The sequence below is a fragment of the Oncorhynchus kisutch genome, linkage group LG17 (genome assembly GCF_002021735.2).
Source record: "Oncorhynchus kisutch isolate 150728-3 linkage group LG17, Okis_V2, whole genome shotgun sequence".
Classification (NCBI taxonomy): Eukaryota; Metazoa; Chordata; class Actinopteri; order Salmoniformes; family Salmonidae; genus Oncorhynchus; species Oncorhynchus kisutch.
The window spans coordinates 61,710,403-61,726,326 of record NC_034190.2 but is presented as its reverse complement, the minus strand read 5'-3'; the positions used below and the strand labels follow the sequence as shown (position 1 = coordinate 61,726,326).

Sequence of the window (15,924 nt, the reverse complement as noted above, 5' to 3'; positions counted from 1 at the left end):
CTACATTGAGACCCAATTACTGGCCACTTTAATAAATGGATCACTAGTCACTTTAAACAATGCAACTTTAATAATGTTTACATATCTTACATTACTCATATCATATGTATATACCTTATTTTATGACATCTTTTGCACCTTGCCTATGCCACTTAGCCATCGCTCATCCCTCTATTTATATGTGCATATTCTCATTCACGGAAAACAGAAAGGAAAACGCTGCACACTGCTGCTCATGCTCCCAGGTGATATTTATTAACAATGTTTCGAGCCTTAGGTCTTCATCAGGCATCCATATACCTGGTGGGGGTGGAAGGTCCTAGATATACGGGCAGTACTCAGTGACATCACTTCCTGAAACAGGAGGTTCATTTTTGTAATTGATAACATAGTTTCACAATATTAACATTCAATGTATCACAATATATGATCATACACAGGGAATGTGATCAATATTTACAGTAATATACATACAATATTCAATTAGGATTTTTTTAAATTATTTAGACATATTGAAACTATAAATGTGGTTTCAAGTCAAACTCCTCATTAAGGCCAAGAGGAGACAGTGTGTTGAGCCTGTGCATTCAAAAAGATTCCCTTTGAAGAAGTTTCCGCTCAATGTCGCCTCCCCTGCGTGACATCTTGACCATTTCTATTTCAATGTATCTCAGAGAACTAATAAGATGTTTAGCTTGTACAAAATGAGCAGCAACCAGATTGTTGTCTCACCTGTCCATGTATTGCTGCGGTGCTCACTGATTCGTGTCTTAAGGCTTCTGTGGGTTTTCCCTATGTAAGACAGACCACAAGGACATTTCAACATGTAAATAACATTGGTGGACATGCAGGTAATCAGGCCCTTGATCTTAAATCTTTGTCCTGTGTGGGGGAGGGTAAATTAGTTGCATTTGTACATTGCATTGAGCACATTGGCCACATTTGTAATTACCCTCCGGAACCTTGTCCCAAAAAGTTTCCCTTTTCTCTGGTGGGTAATCAGATTTAACCACAATATCGCTCACGTTTGGAGGTCTTTTAAAAACCTTATGTGGGGATATTTAAAAATGGGTTTCAATTATGGGTCAGTATCAATAATGTACCAGTACTTCCTGATAATGTCCTTAAATGCCTTCCCCAATATTGAATATTGGGTAAAGCATGATGGGACATGTTCTGCTTTTTCTTTGACTTTTGGTTGAAGGCTTTCCAACTGTGTTAGACCTTCAAAACGATCATTGGAATGTTTTACCCAATTGTCTTTTGTGTCCCCTTTTCCGTGGACTGTTTCTGATGAGAAGCATCAGAGCTGCATATTCTTCTGATAACACTGAATTGTCTTATAGGGAGATTTTTAATAAGTGGACGTGGATGAAAGCTGTCACCTCTAAGGAGGGTATTCCTGTCCATAGGTTTCCTATAGAGATCTGTAGAGAGGGAGGGTTTGTCCTTAATAACCATCACACCAAGAAAACCGATTTGTGATAGGTCCTAGTTAATGGTGAAGTGAAGGTGTTCATTCATAGAGTTTAGGTAAGGATGGAATTCCAAAAGTTCTTCCTGGGTGACAGTATTGATCATGAAAATGTCATCCAAGAAGTAGGAGAATATTTGAGAGAAAAGGGTTAAGGTCTGGATTCAGCACCACCTGTTTTTTTAAACATTCCTAGATATAGGTTAGCATAATTAGGAGCCATAGTGATCCCCATCGCTGTCCCTTTGGTCTGGAGGGAAAAAGTCTTCTCTGAAGAGAAAATAGTTGGAGGTTAGTACCAGTTCAGCCAAGTCGACAATACATTGTGTGGTGGGTAGAGCATTGACAAACTTGCGAAGGAGACAAAGACAAACAAGCGGAAAAAGTTTGAGTGTGGTATTGCGGACTACAAGGAGCAGAAGGTATATTGGAGGGATGGCCGGAGACAGCCAATTGGCACTCCCCCACGAGCAAGTCGGTCTCTAGCTTTAACGGTTCAAGAGTTACTGTTGGTGAGTTATTTCACGTAAATGTATTTCATTCTAGTTTATAAAGTTTTTAAGTTAGGATAGCCTTACTGTTTTAAAGTTGGTCTTATAGCTAAATTGGCAAAGGAGCAGGACCATTTTGAATAGCAACATCTGTATTCCTATGGTTCTCATTCTAACCCATGTTAATTTATACACATTTTAAATGGTTATTGTTCAAAAAGTATGACTAGTATCAAAAAGTTGTATAAATGCAATATAAGTATGGTCAGACAATGTTGGCTTGGAGTTGATATTTTAAAATGGTGAAAGAGGAGTAGCATGGCCAAATGTCCCCCATCTAAGTCTATGGCCCTGTTATTGCCATTGAAATGTATTGGGAGCTCATTTAAATATTGTTGAAGTATAAATGCTATCATACATATTTTCTCCAGCAATCTAAGTTGGAGCAGTCTGTCTGTTCTAAAGTTGTTTTTGTTTTTATAAAAGCACTACTGAATATATGTACTTTACTATTTATATTTTTGCCAACATTTACTTCACTACATTCCTAAAGAAACTAATATACGTTTTACTCCGTACATTTTCCCTGACACCCAAAAGTACTTGTGACATTTTGACAGGAAAATAGTCAAATTCACGTACTTATCAAGAGAACATCCCTGGTCATCCCTACTGCTTCTGATCTGGCGGACTCACTAAACACAAATGCTTAATTTGTAAATTATGTCTGATTGTTAAAGTGTGCCCCTGGCTATCTGTAAATTAATAATAATAATAATAATAATAATAATAATAATGCTCTGGTTTGCTTTATATAAGGGATTTGAAATGATTTATACTTTTACTTTTGGTAATTGAGTATATTTTAGTAATTTTATTTACTTTTGAGAATCTTTGCACAAAGTGACAGCTATTTCTTTTCATTTGCAATTTCTATTTTTATTGTTTATTTTGTACTTTAGAGTAACCTTGTTTTTGTGTATGAATGTATTTTGGTATATTTTTCAATTATCTGCAACATAAGCTAAAGAAGGTTCATAATTAACACCAAAATGTACTTATGTAATTTTCTATTAAAGGATCTTTAATTTTTCTCAAGTATGACAATTGAGTACTTTTTCCACCACTGTAGCTTATACGTTTACAGAGTTGTGGCATTTGTTCTAATATGCAAATGTATGCCAATTTAAACTGATTAAAGAATCTATACATTTATGTAGTGTTTCCATCCTCCCGAAGTTGGTTTGGAGTTCCTAGCTTGAATAGTTAGAAAGTAGTGGCACTGCAAATACAGTACCTTCAGAAAATATTCATACCCCTTGAGGTATTCCACATTTTGTTATTACAGCCTGTACTTAAAATGGATACAATAATACCCGATGCAACCGGTCAGGATGCTCTCGATGGTGCAGCTATAGAACTTTTTGAGGATCTGAGGACCCATGCCAAATCTTTTCAGTCTCCTGAGGGGGAATAGGTGTTGTCTGTCATGCCCTCTTGATGACTGCCTTGGTGTGTTTGGACCATGATAGTTTCTTGGTGATGTAGAATCCAAGGAACTTGAAGCTCTCAACCTGCTCCACTACAGTGAGCAGTGAGTGCTACGGGTCAGTAGTCATTTAGGCAGGTTACCTTGGCGTTCTTGTGCACAGGGGCTATGGTGGTCTGCTTGAAACATGTAGGTATTACAGACTCGGTCAGGGGCAGGTTGAAAAAGTCAGTGAAGACACTTGCCAGTACACGTCCTGGTAAACCGTCTGGCCATGCAGACTTGTGAATGTTGATCTGTTTAAACGTCTTACTCACATCGGCTACGGAGAGCGTGATCACACTGATATCCGGAACACCAGGTGCTTTCATGCATGCTTCAGTGTTGCTTGCTTCGAAGCGGAGTAATTTAGCTCATCTGGCAGGCTAGGTTTACTGGGCAGCTCGCAGTTGGGCTTCCCTTTGTAGCCCGTAATAGTTAGCAAGCCCTGCCACATCCGACGAGCATCAGAGTCGGGGTAGTAGGATTCAATCTTAGTCCTTACGCTTTGCCTGTTTGATGGTTCGTCATAGGGCATAGCGGGATTTCTTATAAGCATCCAGGTTAGAGTCCCACTCCTTGAAAGCGGTAGCTCAACCCTTTAGCTCAGTGCGTATGTTGCCTGTAATCCATGGCTTCTGGTTGGGGTATTTACTGTGGTCACTGTGGGGATGATGTCATTGATGAAGCCGATGACTGATGTGGTATACTCCTCAATGCCATTGGATGAATCTCGGAACATATTCTTGTCTGTGCTAGCAAAATAGTCCTGTAGCTTAACATCTGTGTCATCTGACCACTTCCGTATTGAGTGAGTCACTGGTACTTCCTGCTTTAGTTCTGCAGAATTATTTTAGCAGAATTATGGTCAGATTTGCCAAATGGAAGGTGAGGGAAAGCTTTGTATGCGTCTCTGTGTGTGGAGTAAAGGTGGTCTAGAATTTATTTCTCCCTCTGATTGCACATGTTACATGCTGGTAGAAATGAGGTAAAATGGATTTAAGTTTTCCTGCATTAAAGCCCCCTACCACTAGTAGCGCCGTCTCTGGATGAACATTTTCTTGTTTGCTTATGGCCTTATACAGCTCGTTGAGTGCGGTCTTAGTGTGGTGGCAGAAACATTATGTACAAAATAAGTTACAAACATGAAAAAACATACTTTTATCATAATTGGTTAGGAGCCTGTAAAACAGTAGCCATCCCCTCCGGCACCATTCTGTATTCATCGGATGCCACCTTTCAGACAAGTCAGTTGGTCAAATTTTGGCCCTACTAGAGCTGCCCTGGTCAACTGTAAGTGCTGTTATTGGGAAGTGAAAACATCTAGGAGCAACAACGGCTCAGCCGCGAAGTGATATGCTACACAAGCTCACAGAATGAAGTGCGTAGTACCGCTGAAGTGCGTAGTACGTAAAAATAGTCTATCCTCGGTTGCACCACTCACTACCGAGTTCCAAACTGCCTTTGGGAGCAATGTCAGCACAATAACTGTTTGTCGGGAGCTTCAAGAAATGGGTTTCCATGGCCGAGCAGGCGCACACAAGTCTAAGATCACCTTGAGCAATGCCAAGCGTCGGCTGATGTTGTGTAAAGCTCCCTGTCATTGGACTCTGGAGTAGTTGAAACGCGTTCTCTGGAGTGATGAATCACACTTCACCATCTGGAAGTCTGATGGACAAATCTGGGTTTGGCGGATGCCAGGATAATGCTACCTGCCCCATTGCATAGTGCCAACTGTAAAGTTTGGTGGATGAGGAATTGTTGTCTGGGGCTGTTTTTGTTTTTCATGGTTCACAGTGTTTAAAGAAAAAGACTGCATGACGTTATTTTATGTTTTTGAATAATAATGTCACGATCGTCGTATTGAGTAGACCAAAGCGCAGCGTGGTGTGACTGCATGATTTTTAATAAAGGACGAAAAACACGAAGTACACTAACAAACAAACAAACTAACAAGACGAACGTGACTGCTATCAAAACACTGTGCTAACATGCAACGTAACATAGACAATAACCCACAAACCACAATACAAAACAGGCTACCTAAATATGGTTCCCAATGAGAGACAATGACAAACACCTGCCACTGATTGAGAACCATATCAGGCCAAGACACATGGAAACAGACTAACTAGACATGCAACCTAGAATGCCCACTCATATCACACCCTGACCAAACAAAACATAGAAACAAACAACGCAAATAATGGTCAGAGTGTGACAGTACCCCCCCTAAGGTGCGGACTCCGGCCGCAAAATCTAAACCTATAGGGGAGGGTCTGGGTGGGCATCTGGCCGCGGTGGCGGCTCTGGCGCGGGACGTGGATCCCACTCCACCATAGTAATTTCCCTCTTCAAGGGCCTCTTTAGAGTGGCGACCCTCGCCTCTGCCCTTGGGTCTAAGACCCTAATTAAAGGCCCCACTGGACTGAGGAGCGCCTCTGGACTGAGGGGCAGCTCCAGACTGATTGACGGCTCTGGCGGCTCCTGGCTGGCTGACGGCTCTGGCGGCTCCTGGCTGGCTGACGGCTCTGGCAGGTCCTGGCTGACTGACGGTTCTGGCAGCTTCTGGCTGACTGATGGCTCAGGACTGGCGGCTCTGGCGGCTCAGGACAGACGGGAGACTCTGGCGGCTCAGGACAGACGGGAGACTCTGGCGGCTCAGGACAGAAGGGAGACTCTGGCGGCTCAGGACAGAAGGGAGACTCTGGCGGCTCAGGACAGAAGGGAGACTCTGGCGGCCACCGGGGCTGCCACCGAAGGGCTGGTGGGTGGAGGTGGCACCGGATAGACCGGACCGTGAAGGCGTACTGGAGGTCTTGAGAGCAGGGCTGGCACCATCCTCACTGGCGGGATCCTCACCCTAGCCCGGCAGATGCGGGGTGCTGGGATGTAGCGCACCGGGCTAAGCACGCATACTGGGGACACCGTGCGCTCCACCACATAACATGGTGCCTGACCAGTACAACACCCGCCACAGTAAGCACGGCTCGGAGAACTGTAACGCCGAGCTGGCACAGGGCGTGCAGGTCTAGGGAGGCGCACAGGAGGCCTGGTGCGTGGGGCTGGCACAGTCCTCACCAGATGGCTAGCACGCACCTCAGGACGAGTATGGTTGAGCTGACCCAGGTGACATCAAATCCCGACACGCTCCGTCGGGCGGATGTCGTGCCTCAGGCACCAACACAGTACCTCCCTCATAACTCTCTCCTCCAATCTCCCCATTAACTCCTTCACTGTCTCTGCTTCGCTCACCTCCAATACCACCCTGACCGGCTCTGGTTCCATCCTTGGCTCCTTACGGTAAGCAGGGGGAGTTGGCTCAGGTCTGACTCCTGACTCTGCCACACTCTCCCTGTGCCCCCTCCCCCCCAATACATTTTTCTCAATCAGTGGCAGGTGTTTGTCATTGTCTCTCATTGGGAACCATATTTAGGTAGCCTGTTTTTTATTGTGGTTTGTGGGTTATTGTCTATGTTACGTTGCATGTTAGCACAGTGTTTTGATAGCAGTCACGTTCGTCTGACGGTAAATGCTTAGTGGGTAGTAACAATTTTTTCTCACAACTCCTGTGTGCTGTTGTAGGTCGACACCCACATCCATGCTGCTGCCTGCATGAACCAGAAGCACCTCCTGCGCTTCATCAAGAAGTCTTACCAGATGGACGCTGACCGTGTCGTGCAAAACATCAAGGGCAAAGATGTGACCATGAAGGAGCTGTTCGCCAACCTCAATCTGCACCCCTATGACCTCACTGTCGATTCCCTGGATGTGCACGCTGTGAGTCATAGTGCTAGCTAGTTTAGCGATCAAAGGGGGAAAGCAGTCCTGTGACCACAGGGCAAGTGCGCTCCTACCTCCTGTGTCAAAGGTCCAGACCTCTTGGCAGAAGCCGTTGAAAGCTTACATAGTAAGCTGCATGCGGTGAAACTATGCATCTTTGATATTTTGATACTTTTTCCAATGTGAACACTCCTTGGTCTTACGTGCTTCTCTCTCACTCATGTCTTAAGGGCAGACAAACCTTTCAACGTTTTGACAAGTTCAATGCTAAGTACAACCCTGTGGGAGCTAGTGAGCTGCGTGACCTGTACATGAAGACAGAGAACTACATCGATGGAGAGTACTTTGCCAGGATCATTAAGGTTAGACTCAGCTATGGCTTAGTTAGTTCCCTTTTGTAAACATCGCTTGATTACAACCGGCTGATTCTATATTTTTCGCACCCAGGAAGTGGCCTCTGATCTGGAGGATGCCAGATACCAATACGCAGAGCCCCGTCTGTCCATCTATGGCTGCAACCCTAATGAGTGGACCAAGCTCTCAGGCTGGTTCAACAAGCACAGAGTCTTCTCCCCTCAACTCAAGTGGATGATTCAAGTGCCCAGGATCTAGTAAGTTGTATCTCTCTGTTCTTCAGTGAATGTGCTCTACCCTTTTTGCACCCTTTGGCAAGTTTAGCAAACTCAGTATAAAATTCTACTCTTTTATGGGTACTTGGCCCTCCAAGTAAAAACAAACAATCTTTTTTTAAATGGCTCTCTAAATAATGAAATTTGTAGGTCTGAAGAACATGTTTATTACCATGGCATGTCATGTTTGTAAATTACTAACTGCTCATTCTCTGTACTTCCACCTCAGTGACATCTTCAGAGGCAGGAACTTCGTGCCCCACTTTGGAAAGATGCTGGAGAACATCTTCCTGCCTGTATTCCAGGCCACCATCGAACCCCACGCCAACCCTGAGCTCAGCATCTTCCTCAAGCATGTGAGTGAGACTGGCATGAGGAACCAGGGATGAAGGAGGTTTACATTTTGAAGCTGCAATATGCAACTTTTTGTGCAACCTGACCAAATTCACATAGAAATGTGTGTTATAGATCTGTCATTCTCATTTAAAGAAAGTCTAAGAAGTGGTAGATATGTTCTATGTGCACTATTTCTGCGCTTACCTTTCTCAAGTTTTGTTTTTTGTGTCTTTTACTTTCGGTTTTGTAAATCAGCTTCAACCTGAAAATACAATATTTTTGGTTATGGAAAATATATTTCAAAGCGTTTTAGATGTTACAATGATTCTCTACATTATACTTGCTTGTTTTGTCACACAAACTGAAATTAGGCAAACTATTCGAATTTTAGCAACCAGGAAATGGCGGAGCGATATATGCATAGGTAATACTTTCAAGGGGTAATTCACTTAAATGTCCTAATTCATGATTGTTCTCCGGCCTTGATGAAAATGTTATCAGAAGGTAGGAATTAGAGTTTTACAATGTGTTTTTTACATTTTCAATCACTTAAAAGGAGAAGAAGTTTGGTATGATATATGAAGAAAATAAATTGAATAGCAAGGCAATCTCTTCGTTCTCCATCTTCCTCTGCTCTGTAGGTGACAGGTTTTGACAGTGTGGATGACGAGTCCAAGCACAGTGGTCACATGTTCTGCACCAAGAGCCCCAAACCAGAGGAGTGGAACATTGTCAAGAACCCCTCCTACACTTACTACATATACTACATGTATGCCAACATCACTATGATCAATCATCTCCGCAAGTGAGTATCGCATGTCAAATCACAACCCACTGAGCACACAATGGTTGAGCCAACATGGAATAGACGTTGAATTGACATCTGTGCTCAGTGGGAATCCACACGTCCTTCAAGAAATTGTTGCATGAAAAGTAAAAATCAAACATGATACACTCATATCATTGTTTGTTTTGTGTTTTTGTTTGCATTCTAGGGCTAGGGGAATGAACACCTTCCAGTTCAGGCCCCACTGTGGAGAGGCTGGAGCCGTCACCCATCTGCTGGCCTCCTTCATGACAGCTGACAACATCTCTCACGGCCTCAATCTCAAGAAGGTCCGTAGTCTCTCCAAACAAAATGGCCTCCTCTGTTTCTTTGACTATCAAAACCTAAACACATTACACAACTAACTCCTGTGGTCCTGCTCCTGCTCAACAGAGCCCTGTGTTGCAGTACCTCTACTTCCTGGCCCAGATTCCCATTGCCATGTCTCCACTCAGCAACAACAGTCTCTTCCTGGAGTATGCAAAGAGTCCTCTTCTGGAGTTCCTCAAGAAGGGCCTGATCGTCTCCCTGTCCACGGATGACCCCATGCAGTTCCACTACACCAGGGTGAGGCCAGTCTGGTAGTGTGTGTGTGTTGTGTAGAAAGATATTTACCTGTTTTGGTACGCTCTTGGTTATTGTTGGTGCATTATGCGCCAATCAACTGCCCCAAGGTTCCATTCAGTTCAAAATGGTAACGGCTGATTTTTAAGCTGATCCTAAATCAGTTCTAGAGAGTAATTGAGACGCCAAGCTTACTCTGCTCTGACTGTGTGTCCTCAGGAGCCCCTGATGGAGGAGTACGCCATTGCAGCCCAGGTGTTCAAGCTCAGCACCTGTGACATGTGTGAGATCTCCAGGAACAGTGTGCTGCAGAGCGGCTTGTCTGATGAGGTAAAAAACACAAGAGACAACAAACAGGATAGACAATATACTACCTCATAGACCCACAATTTAGCCACACTTTGTAAGACCTGAACCATTATTATTTTACACAAAGACATTATATTTTGTTACATTACAATCTACATTAAAGTACGAGTTCAATCATAGTATAGACTAGTTGGATGACAGCACTGTAATAGACTGCCATGGCTAATTGCCATCATAACATCTTCAGCACCAAAACGTGTTGCCTTGGTTTCTTTCTACAGGAGAAGACTCACTTCCTTGGTTCCGACTATTTGAAGGAGGGCCCTGAGGGCAATGACATACGCAAGACCAATGTTGCCCAGATCCGTATGGCCTATCGTTACGAGACACTGTGCTATGAGCTCAACCTTATTAAGGAGGGTCTGAAGACTGAGTGAACAATCTGAGATGTTATGTTTTATGGTGATGGCCCCTGCTAAATGTACCGATTATTTAAGACAACCTTCTTGTGTACTGGCGTTCCCTCGATGGTAAACCACATAATCTATTTATTAGAATAGGTATTAGTGTCATCTGGTGTCTGTGTGCAACTAATATCATTTTAACACAGTTTGCATTTAGTGATTGGTCAGTGCTATCCCGGATCTTTGGGAGTTCCCTACCCTTAACCATAACCCTTACAAATTTCAACTTCAAAGGGGTAGGGACATCACAAGAATACCAGGTAGCACAGACCTATAATGATAATCCTGTTTGTGTCTGTTGTATTCCCTATTTTAATTTGATTGGTTTCACTGGCCTTGTACTTGTTTATGAATGCGTGAAAACAATTGCTCTTTCTAGATGTGTCATATTGTGGGGGACACAATTGCAAGAATGATTTGAAATAAATAAATGTTCAAATAAATATCATTTGATTTCTGTATTAATTTTTATTTTTATTTTTTTTATTTCACCTTTATTTAACCAGGTAGGCTAGTTGAGAACAAGTTCTCATTTACAACTGCGACCTGGCAATATTGGTAATATTTTTTTGTCAAACCAAACCACGACAGAATTGATTTGCTGAAATGTAGGCCTTTGCCCTGTCTGTTGCTTATTTCTGAGTGAATGCAAATGACATCTTCCTGTGATTGTGTCAATTGGCCTTCTCCTACAAATCAAGACAGCCATTCGTTGGATGAGACAGCAGGAGTTGACGACGCCTCTTAGCTCACAGAATGAATATGGAGCCCCCTGAAAAGTTTCTCACTTGATTCGAGTTGTACCACTAGCTAATATATCGGTGCCTGCTTAATGTTATTCCTTATTGTCCGAGACTGGTGAACGGTAGTTGGAAGTAAATAGACGTTTTTGCTCTTAAAAGAAGACATGTTGGTGATAGCTAGCTACAGTTAGCTTTAGCGGCTAATCAGCTAAAGGGGAATGTGTGGCAACTAACTAGTGCAATGGAACGCCCGATTTGGAATTCGTCGAGAAACACTTGTAGTGAGTCAACTAGGACGAAGATTATAGCTAATATTGATGTATAAAACCAACCACTACAAACAGGGAACAAGTCTAATTTGCCGTTTACGATACTTTTTGCTATTAAAGAAGTTGGGATTGCTGCAAGCGACCTCGAGAGAAACCAATTGGAGGTGGGTAATACATATCGCTACGATTCAATGGATTAAAAATAAATCATTTGTCTGAGATTAGGCATTTTGGTTGTTGTCCCACGGTGTCTGATCTCACATCCAATTTACTGATTTAGCTACAAGTTATCAGTAACTTGTTATAACGTGTTGCATCGATTACACATTTGCCACAATCAATACATTTAACATGAATCTGCTGGTTTAATTGAATGTTCTAACCTCGTCGTGCATGGCATTATTTATTTGTTGATTTAATCTAGCCTACTACTTGTAAATGAATTATATCTGTTGATTAGGCTAATCTTAATTGGATGTAAACAGGACAGTTAATCTCTGCGTATATTTACAGACACATTGTGGCAGGGGTGAGATCAGCACCAGTGTACGATTTAAAATACATTCCACATGACCTAATATAAACTGCATTGACTGTTTACTGAAACAACCTATCACTCCTTACCCCTTTTGTACCCCACCTAGGGCAAGTTTTGTCATGCAATTCTTGACGAGGGCGGTTTATGGTTGTTTTGAAGGTGCAATTAGGTATAATTTATGTTGGTAAGTGATGACGGGTTATTTGGGTCTTGATGATCCCTGTTTGGATTCTACTGGAGTAACATTGTTGTTTGGGTTCCACTGCAAGTTTTAAAGGTACCCTGGAATGACAAAATGTCCATCCTTCATGATGGTTCAAACCCCACAGACTCCTTTTGAATGGGGGGGGGGGGGGGGGAAACCAAGAGGTTGATATCTGTTTAACTGCAAATCTAATTATACCTGTTAAACAATACTGAAACCAAAGCTTCTAAATGGGTGCAAGTCTCCCAAACTGTAATTATGGACAGTCTGCTGATCCTTTGTTTCTTAGTCTCAGGAAACACAGACTAGGCCTTCCTGCATAACACACACAAATAAAGCAAGTGGGTCAGAGTGATAAGTGACAGTTTAAAGTGTAGGATGGGTCCTGGCTATGAGATTCCACTACGTACATTGGATTTAGGTCAAACCAAACAAAAGCTTCATTTGTGGAGCCTGACTGACCTGTCTCTGGTCAAATGTATTCCCCTGCACCCTCCTAGCTGGAATGCAGCACATTTAATCATTATTATCATGAGCATCACTGGAATTTCACCATGTCTCCCTTCTCTAAATGCTTTCAACGTGATGTGCATCGTGTCTAAGTGCTTTGCTTCCAGCAAACGGAGTACAGTAAAGGAAGCAGGAACAGGAGTTAATATATTTAGGCAAGATTTCACATAAGGACGTGGGCCTCTCCGTACAGTTTGGATGTTGCATACAATGAGGGCTGTGCAAGATCATAAATATCAGTATTGCATGCCAAACTGTTCAGTTGTAGTTTTAGCGCAAGCTAAATAAATGCATTATGGAGTAATTCACTGAGGGACTCAAAATGTCAATGTTTCAATAGTCCATTCCTATCAAATAATCTACTAGGCCTAAATTAATTAATTTAGCTAAGAGTTTACACCATATAGAATAGATTTTACAGTAATAAGACATCACTGTGGCTGTGATGTGGATATACTGGAATCCTTCATAATTTATCATAATTGTTTGTGCATGTGAATGCATCAGTGCTCCAATCTTCAGTTAATGTTTATGGCGCTTAAGCATAGGCATTCTGAAGTCAAGATAAAAATACTTGGAATACCCGTCCTGGCATCTTTCCTGATCTACAGAAAGAGACTTTTTGAGATGAGAGTAAATTAGATTTAATGTTTTAATCTTTCATGGTGTTCTGTAATGGGACAGCGGTGGTTAAGGATGGGAGAGTGGGATAGCCAACTCCTCTGGGGGGGGCAGGCTTCATTGGCTGCACAAAGCTCTTGTGCCTTGTTCCTGCCGTTGTTTTATTTCCTCCTCCTGGTTTTATTTTTGGCTACTGACCTTGACAGGAGCCTATCCTCTCCAGCTTCCTCTGGCCGAACACATCCCATACGCCTTCCACTGCCTCAGGAGTGTGCTGTTGAAAGATACAGTGCATTCAGAAAGTATTCATACCCCTTGACTTATTCCACATTTTGTTGTGTTACAGCCTGAATTAAAAAAAAAATTTTTCACTCACCCACCCTACAAACACTACCCCATAATGACAAAGTGAAAACATATTTTTTTAAATTGTTGCAAATGTATTGAAAATGAAATACAGAAATCACATTTACACAAGTATTCTCAAACCTTCGCTATCACACTCCAAATTGAGCTCAAGTGCATCCAATTTTATTTGATCATCCTTGAGATGTTGCTACAACTTGAATGGATTCCACCTGTGGCCAATTCAATTGTTTGGACATGGTTTAGAAAAACACCTGTCTATACAGTTGAAAGTGCATGTTGGAGCAGAAACTCCACCTTGAAGTCCAATGAACGGTCTGTAGATCACAGTGAGAGAATTGTGATGAGGAATATATCTGGGGAAGGGTATAAAACAATTTCTAAAGTGATGAAAGTTTCCAAGAGCACAGTGATCTTCATCATTGGGAAATTCAGAAAATATGGAACTACCTAGACTGCCAAGAGCTGGCCGTCTGATCAAATTGAGCAACCGGGCAAGAAGTACATTGCAGAAAGTTTTAAACTGTCAAGAGGAGTAAAACAAGGTTGTCCTCTATTGGCATATCTATTTACTATTGCCATCGAAATGTTGGCTGTTCAAATCAGATCCAACAATAATATATTTAGGGATTAGAAATCCAGGGTTTAAAAACAAAGGTGTCATTGTATGCTGATGATTCATGTTTTCTTTTAAATACAAAATTAGAATCACTCCACAGCCTCATAGATGATCTAGATACATTTTCTAACCTCTGGAGTAAAACCAGATTATGATAATACTTATGATTCTATTATACACAATATTACATGTTGGATCACAAAAAAAATACAACCTTTACATTACCGTGTAGTTTACCAATAAAATGGTCTGATGTGGACATACTCGGTATACATATACCGAAAGAAAGAAATTATCTCACTCCAACACATTTTTATAGAAAGTTAGCAAAAATAGATACATTTTGCTACGATGGAAAGGAAAATACCTGTCTATTTGTGGAAAAATCACCCTCATTAACTCTTTAGTCATATCACAGTTGACCTATTTGCTTATGGTTTTGCCTACACCACGAGATCTGTTTATTAAGTTATGAGCAAAAAATATTCAATTTTATTTGGAATGGCAAGCCAGACAAAATTAAAAGGGCCTATTTATATAATGAATATGAATTCGGAGGGCAGAAATTATTAAAGTATTAGACCTCTCACTAAAGGTATCAGTCATACAAAAGTTACACTTAAATCCAAACTGGTTCCCTAGCAAATTAGTATGAATTTCCCACCCCATGTTCAAGAATGGCCTTTTTCCCTATATTACAACCTCTCGGTTATTTGAAAACGAAATAATCTCCAAAATATCTTTCTTTTTTAAATAAGCCATAGAAAGATGGAACAAATAATACAACAAATATTGTGGTTAAACTCAAATATACTAATTTATTAATGAGAACTTTATTTTTCAATAAAAAATTTTTTTAACGGTATAATCTTTGTAAATTATATCATAAATAGGATTGGTGGAGTTGTCACACATGCAGCTAACACAGATATATGGAATTGTCTGCTCTACACAAAATTACAACCAACTAATTGCAGCATTACCACAAAAATGGAAGATGCAAGTAGAAGGGGGGAAAAAGTAAGCAGCTTGTCTATCGGCACTGCATTAAAGACCAAATTGCTTAAAGAAAATTGTGATAAATATATATACCAGTTTCATTTAAGGACTTAAAAATTGACACCTGTGCCATTTATAAATGTCAAAATATTTGGGAAGAGCTTTTCGATGTACCGATTCCGTAGCACAAACTTTGAATTTTTCAATAATGTGTGTGTTATTAGTTTAAGCACACTGTTTGTCTATTATTCTGATTTAGATGAAGATCAGATCAAATTTTATGCCAAATTTATGCAGAAATCCAGGTAATTACAAAGGGTTCACATACTTTTTCTTCACACTATATACATATATTAGTTGCAAATACATCTCTATAATTTATATAATATATACATAAATAAATTTAAAAAAGAAACGTCCTCTCACTGTCAACTGTGTTTATTTTCAGCATTCTTAACATGTGTAAATATTTGTTTGAATGTAAGATTCAATAACTGAGACATAAACTGAACAAGTTCCACAGACATGTGACTAACATACATTTAATGTGTCCCTGAACAAAGGGGGACTCCAACTCAAAAGTAACAGTCTGTATCTGGTGTGGCCACCAGCTGCATTAAGTACTGCAGTGCATCTCCTTCTCATAGATT

General features: G+C 41.2%; 2 protein-coding genes across 5 annotated transcripts in view; both read left to right on the top strand.

Moving 5' to 3' along the window:
* LOC109908054 (AMP deaminase 1) overlaps positions 1 to 10,852 on the top strand; it is a 43,700-nt gene extending 32,848 nt beyond the window's left edge. For all 3 annotated transcript variants that reach the window (XM_020506460.2, XM_020506461.2, XM_020506462.2), the window contains 9 exons: positions 7,079 to 7,273; positions 7,507 to 7,638; positions 7,724 to 7,887; positions 8,135 to 8,261; positions 8,883 to 9,046; positions 9,237 to 9,357; positions 9,461 to 9,634; positions 9,851 to 9,961; positions 10,222 to 10,852. In XM_020506460.2, the coding sequence (XP_020362049.1) occupies positions 7,079 to 7,273; positions 7,507 to 7,638; positions 7,724 to 7,887; positions 8,135 to 8,261; positions 8,883 to 9,046; positions 9,237 to 9,357; positions 9,461 to 9,634; positions 9,851 to 9,961; positions 10,222 to 10,377 (1,344 nt within the window). In that variant the 3' untranslated portion in view covers positions 10,378 to 10,852. The remainder of the gene's footprint in view (positions 1 to 7,078; positions 7,274 to 7,506; positions 7,639 to 7,723; positions 7,888 to 8,134; positions 8,262 to 8,882; positions 9,047 to 9,236; positions 9,358 to 9,460; positions 9,635 to 9,850; positions 9,962 to 10,221) is intronic.
* Positions 10,853 to 11,073: 221 nt separating this feature from the next.
* Positions 11,074 to 15,924, top strand: part of dennd2c (DENN/MADD domain containing 2C) — a 40,871-nt gene continuing 36,020 nt past the window's right edge. The window contains exon 1 of one of the 2 annotated variants that reach the window (XM_031794269.1): positions 11,074 to 11,580. The gene's annotated coding sequence lies outside the window, so the exon portion shown is untranslated. The remainder of the gene's footprint in view (positions 11,581 to 15,924) is intronic. The other variant, XM_020506458.2, reaches the window with a different exon arrangement.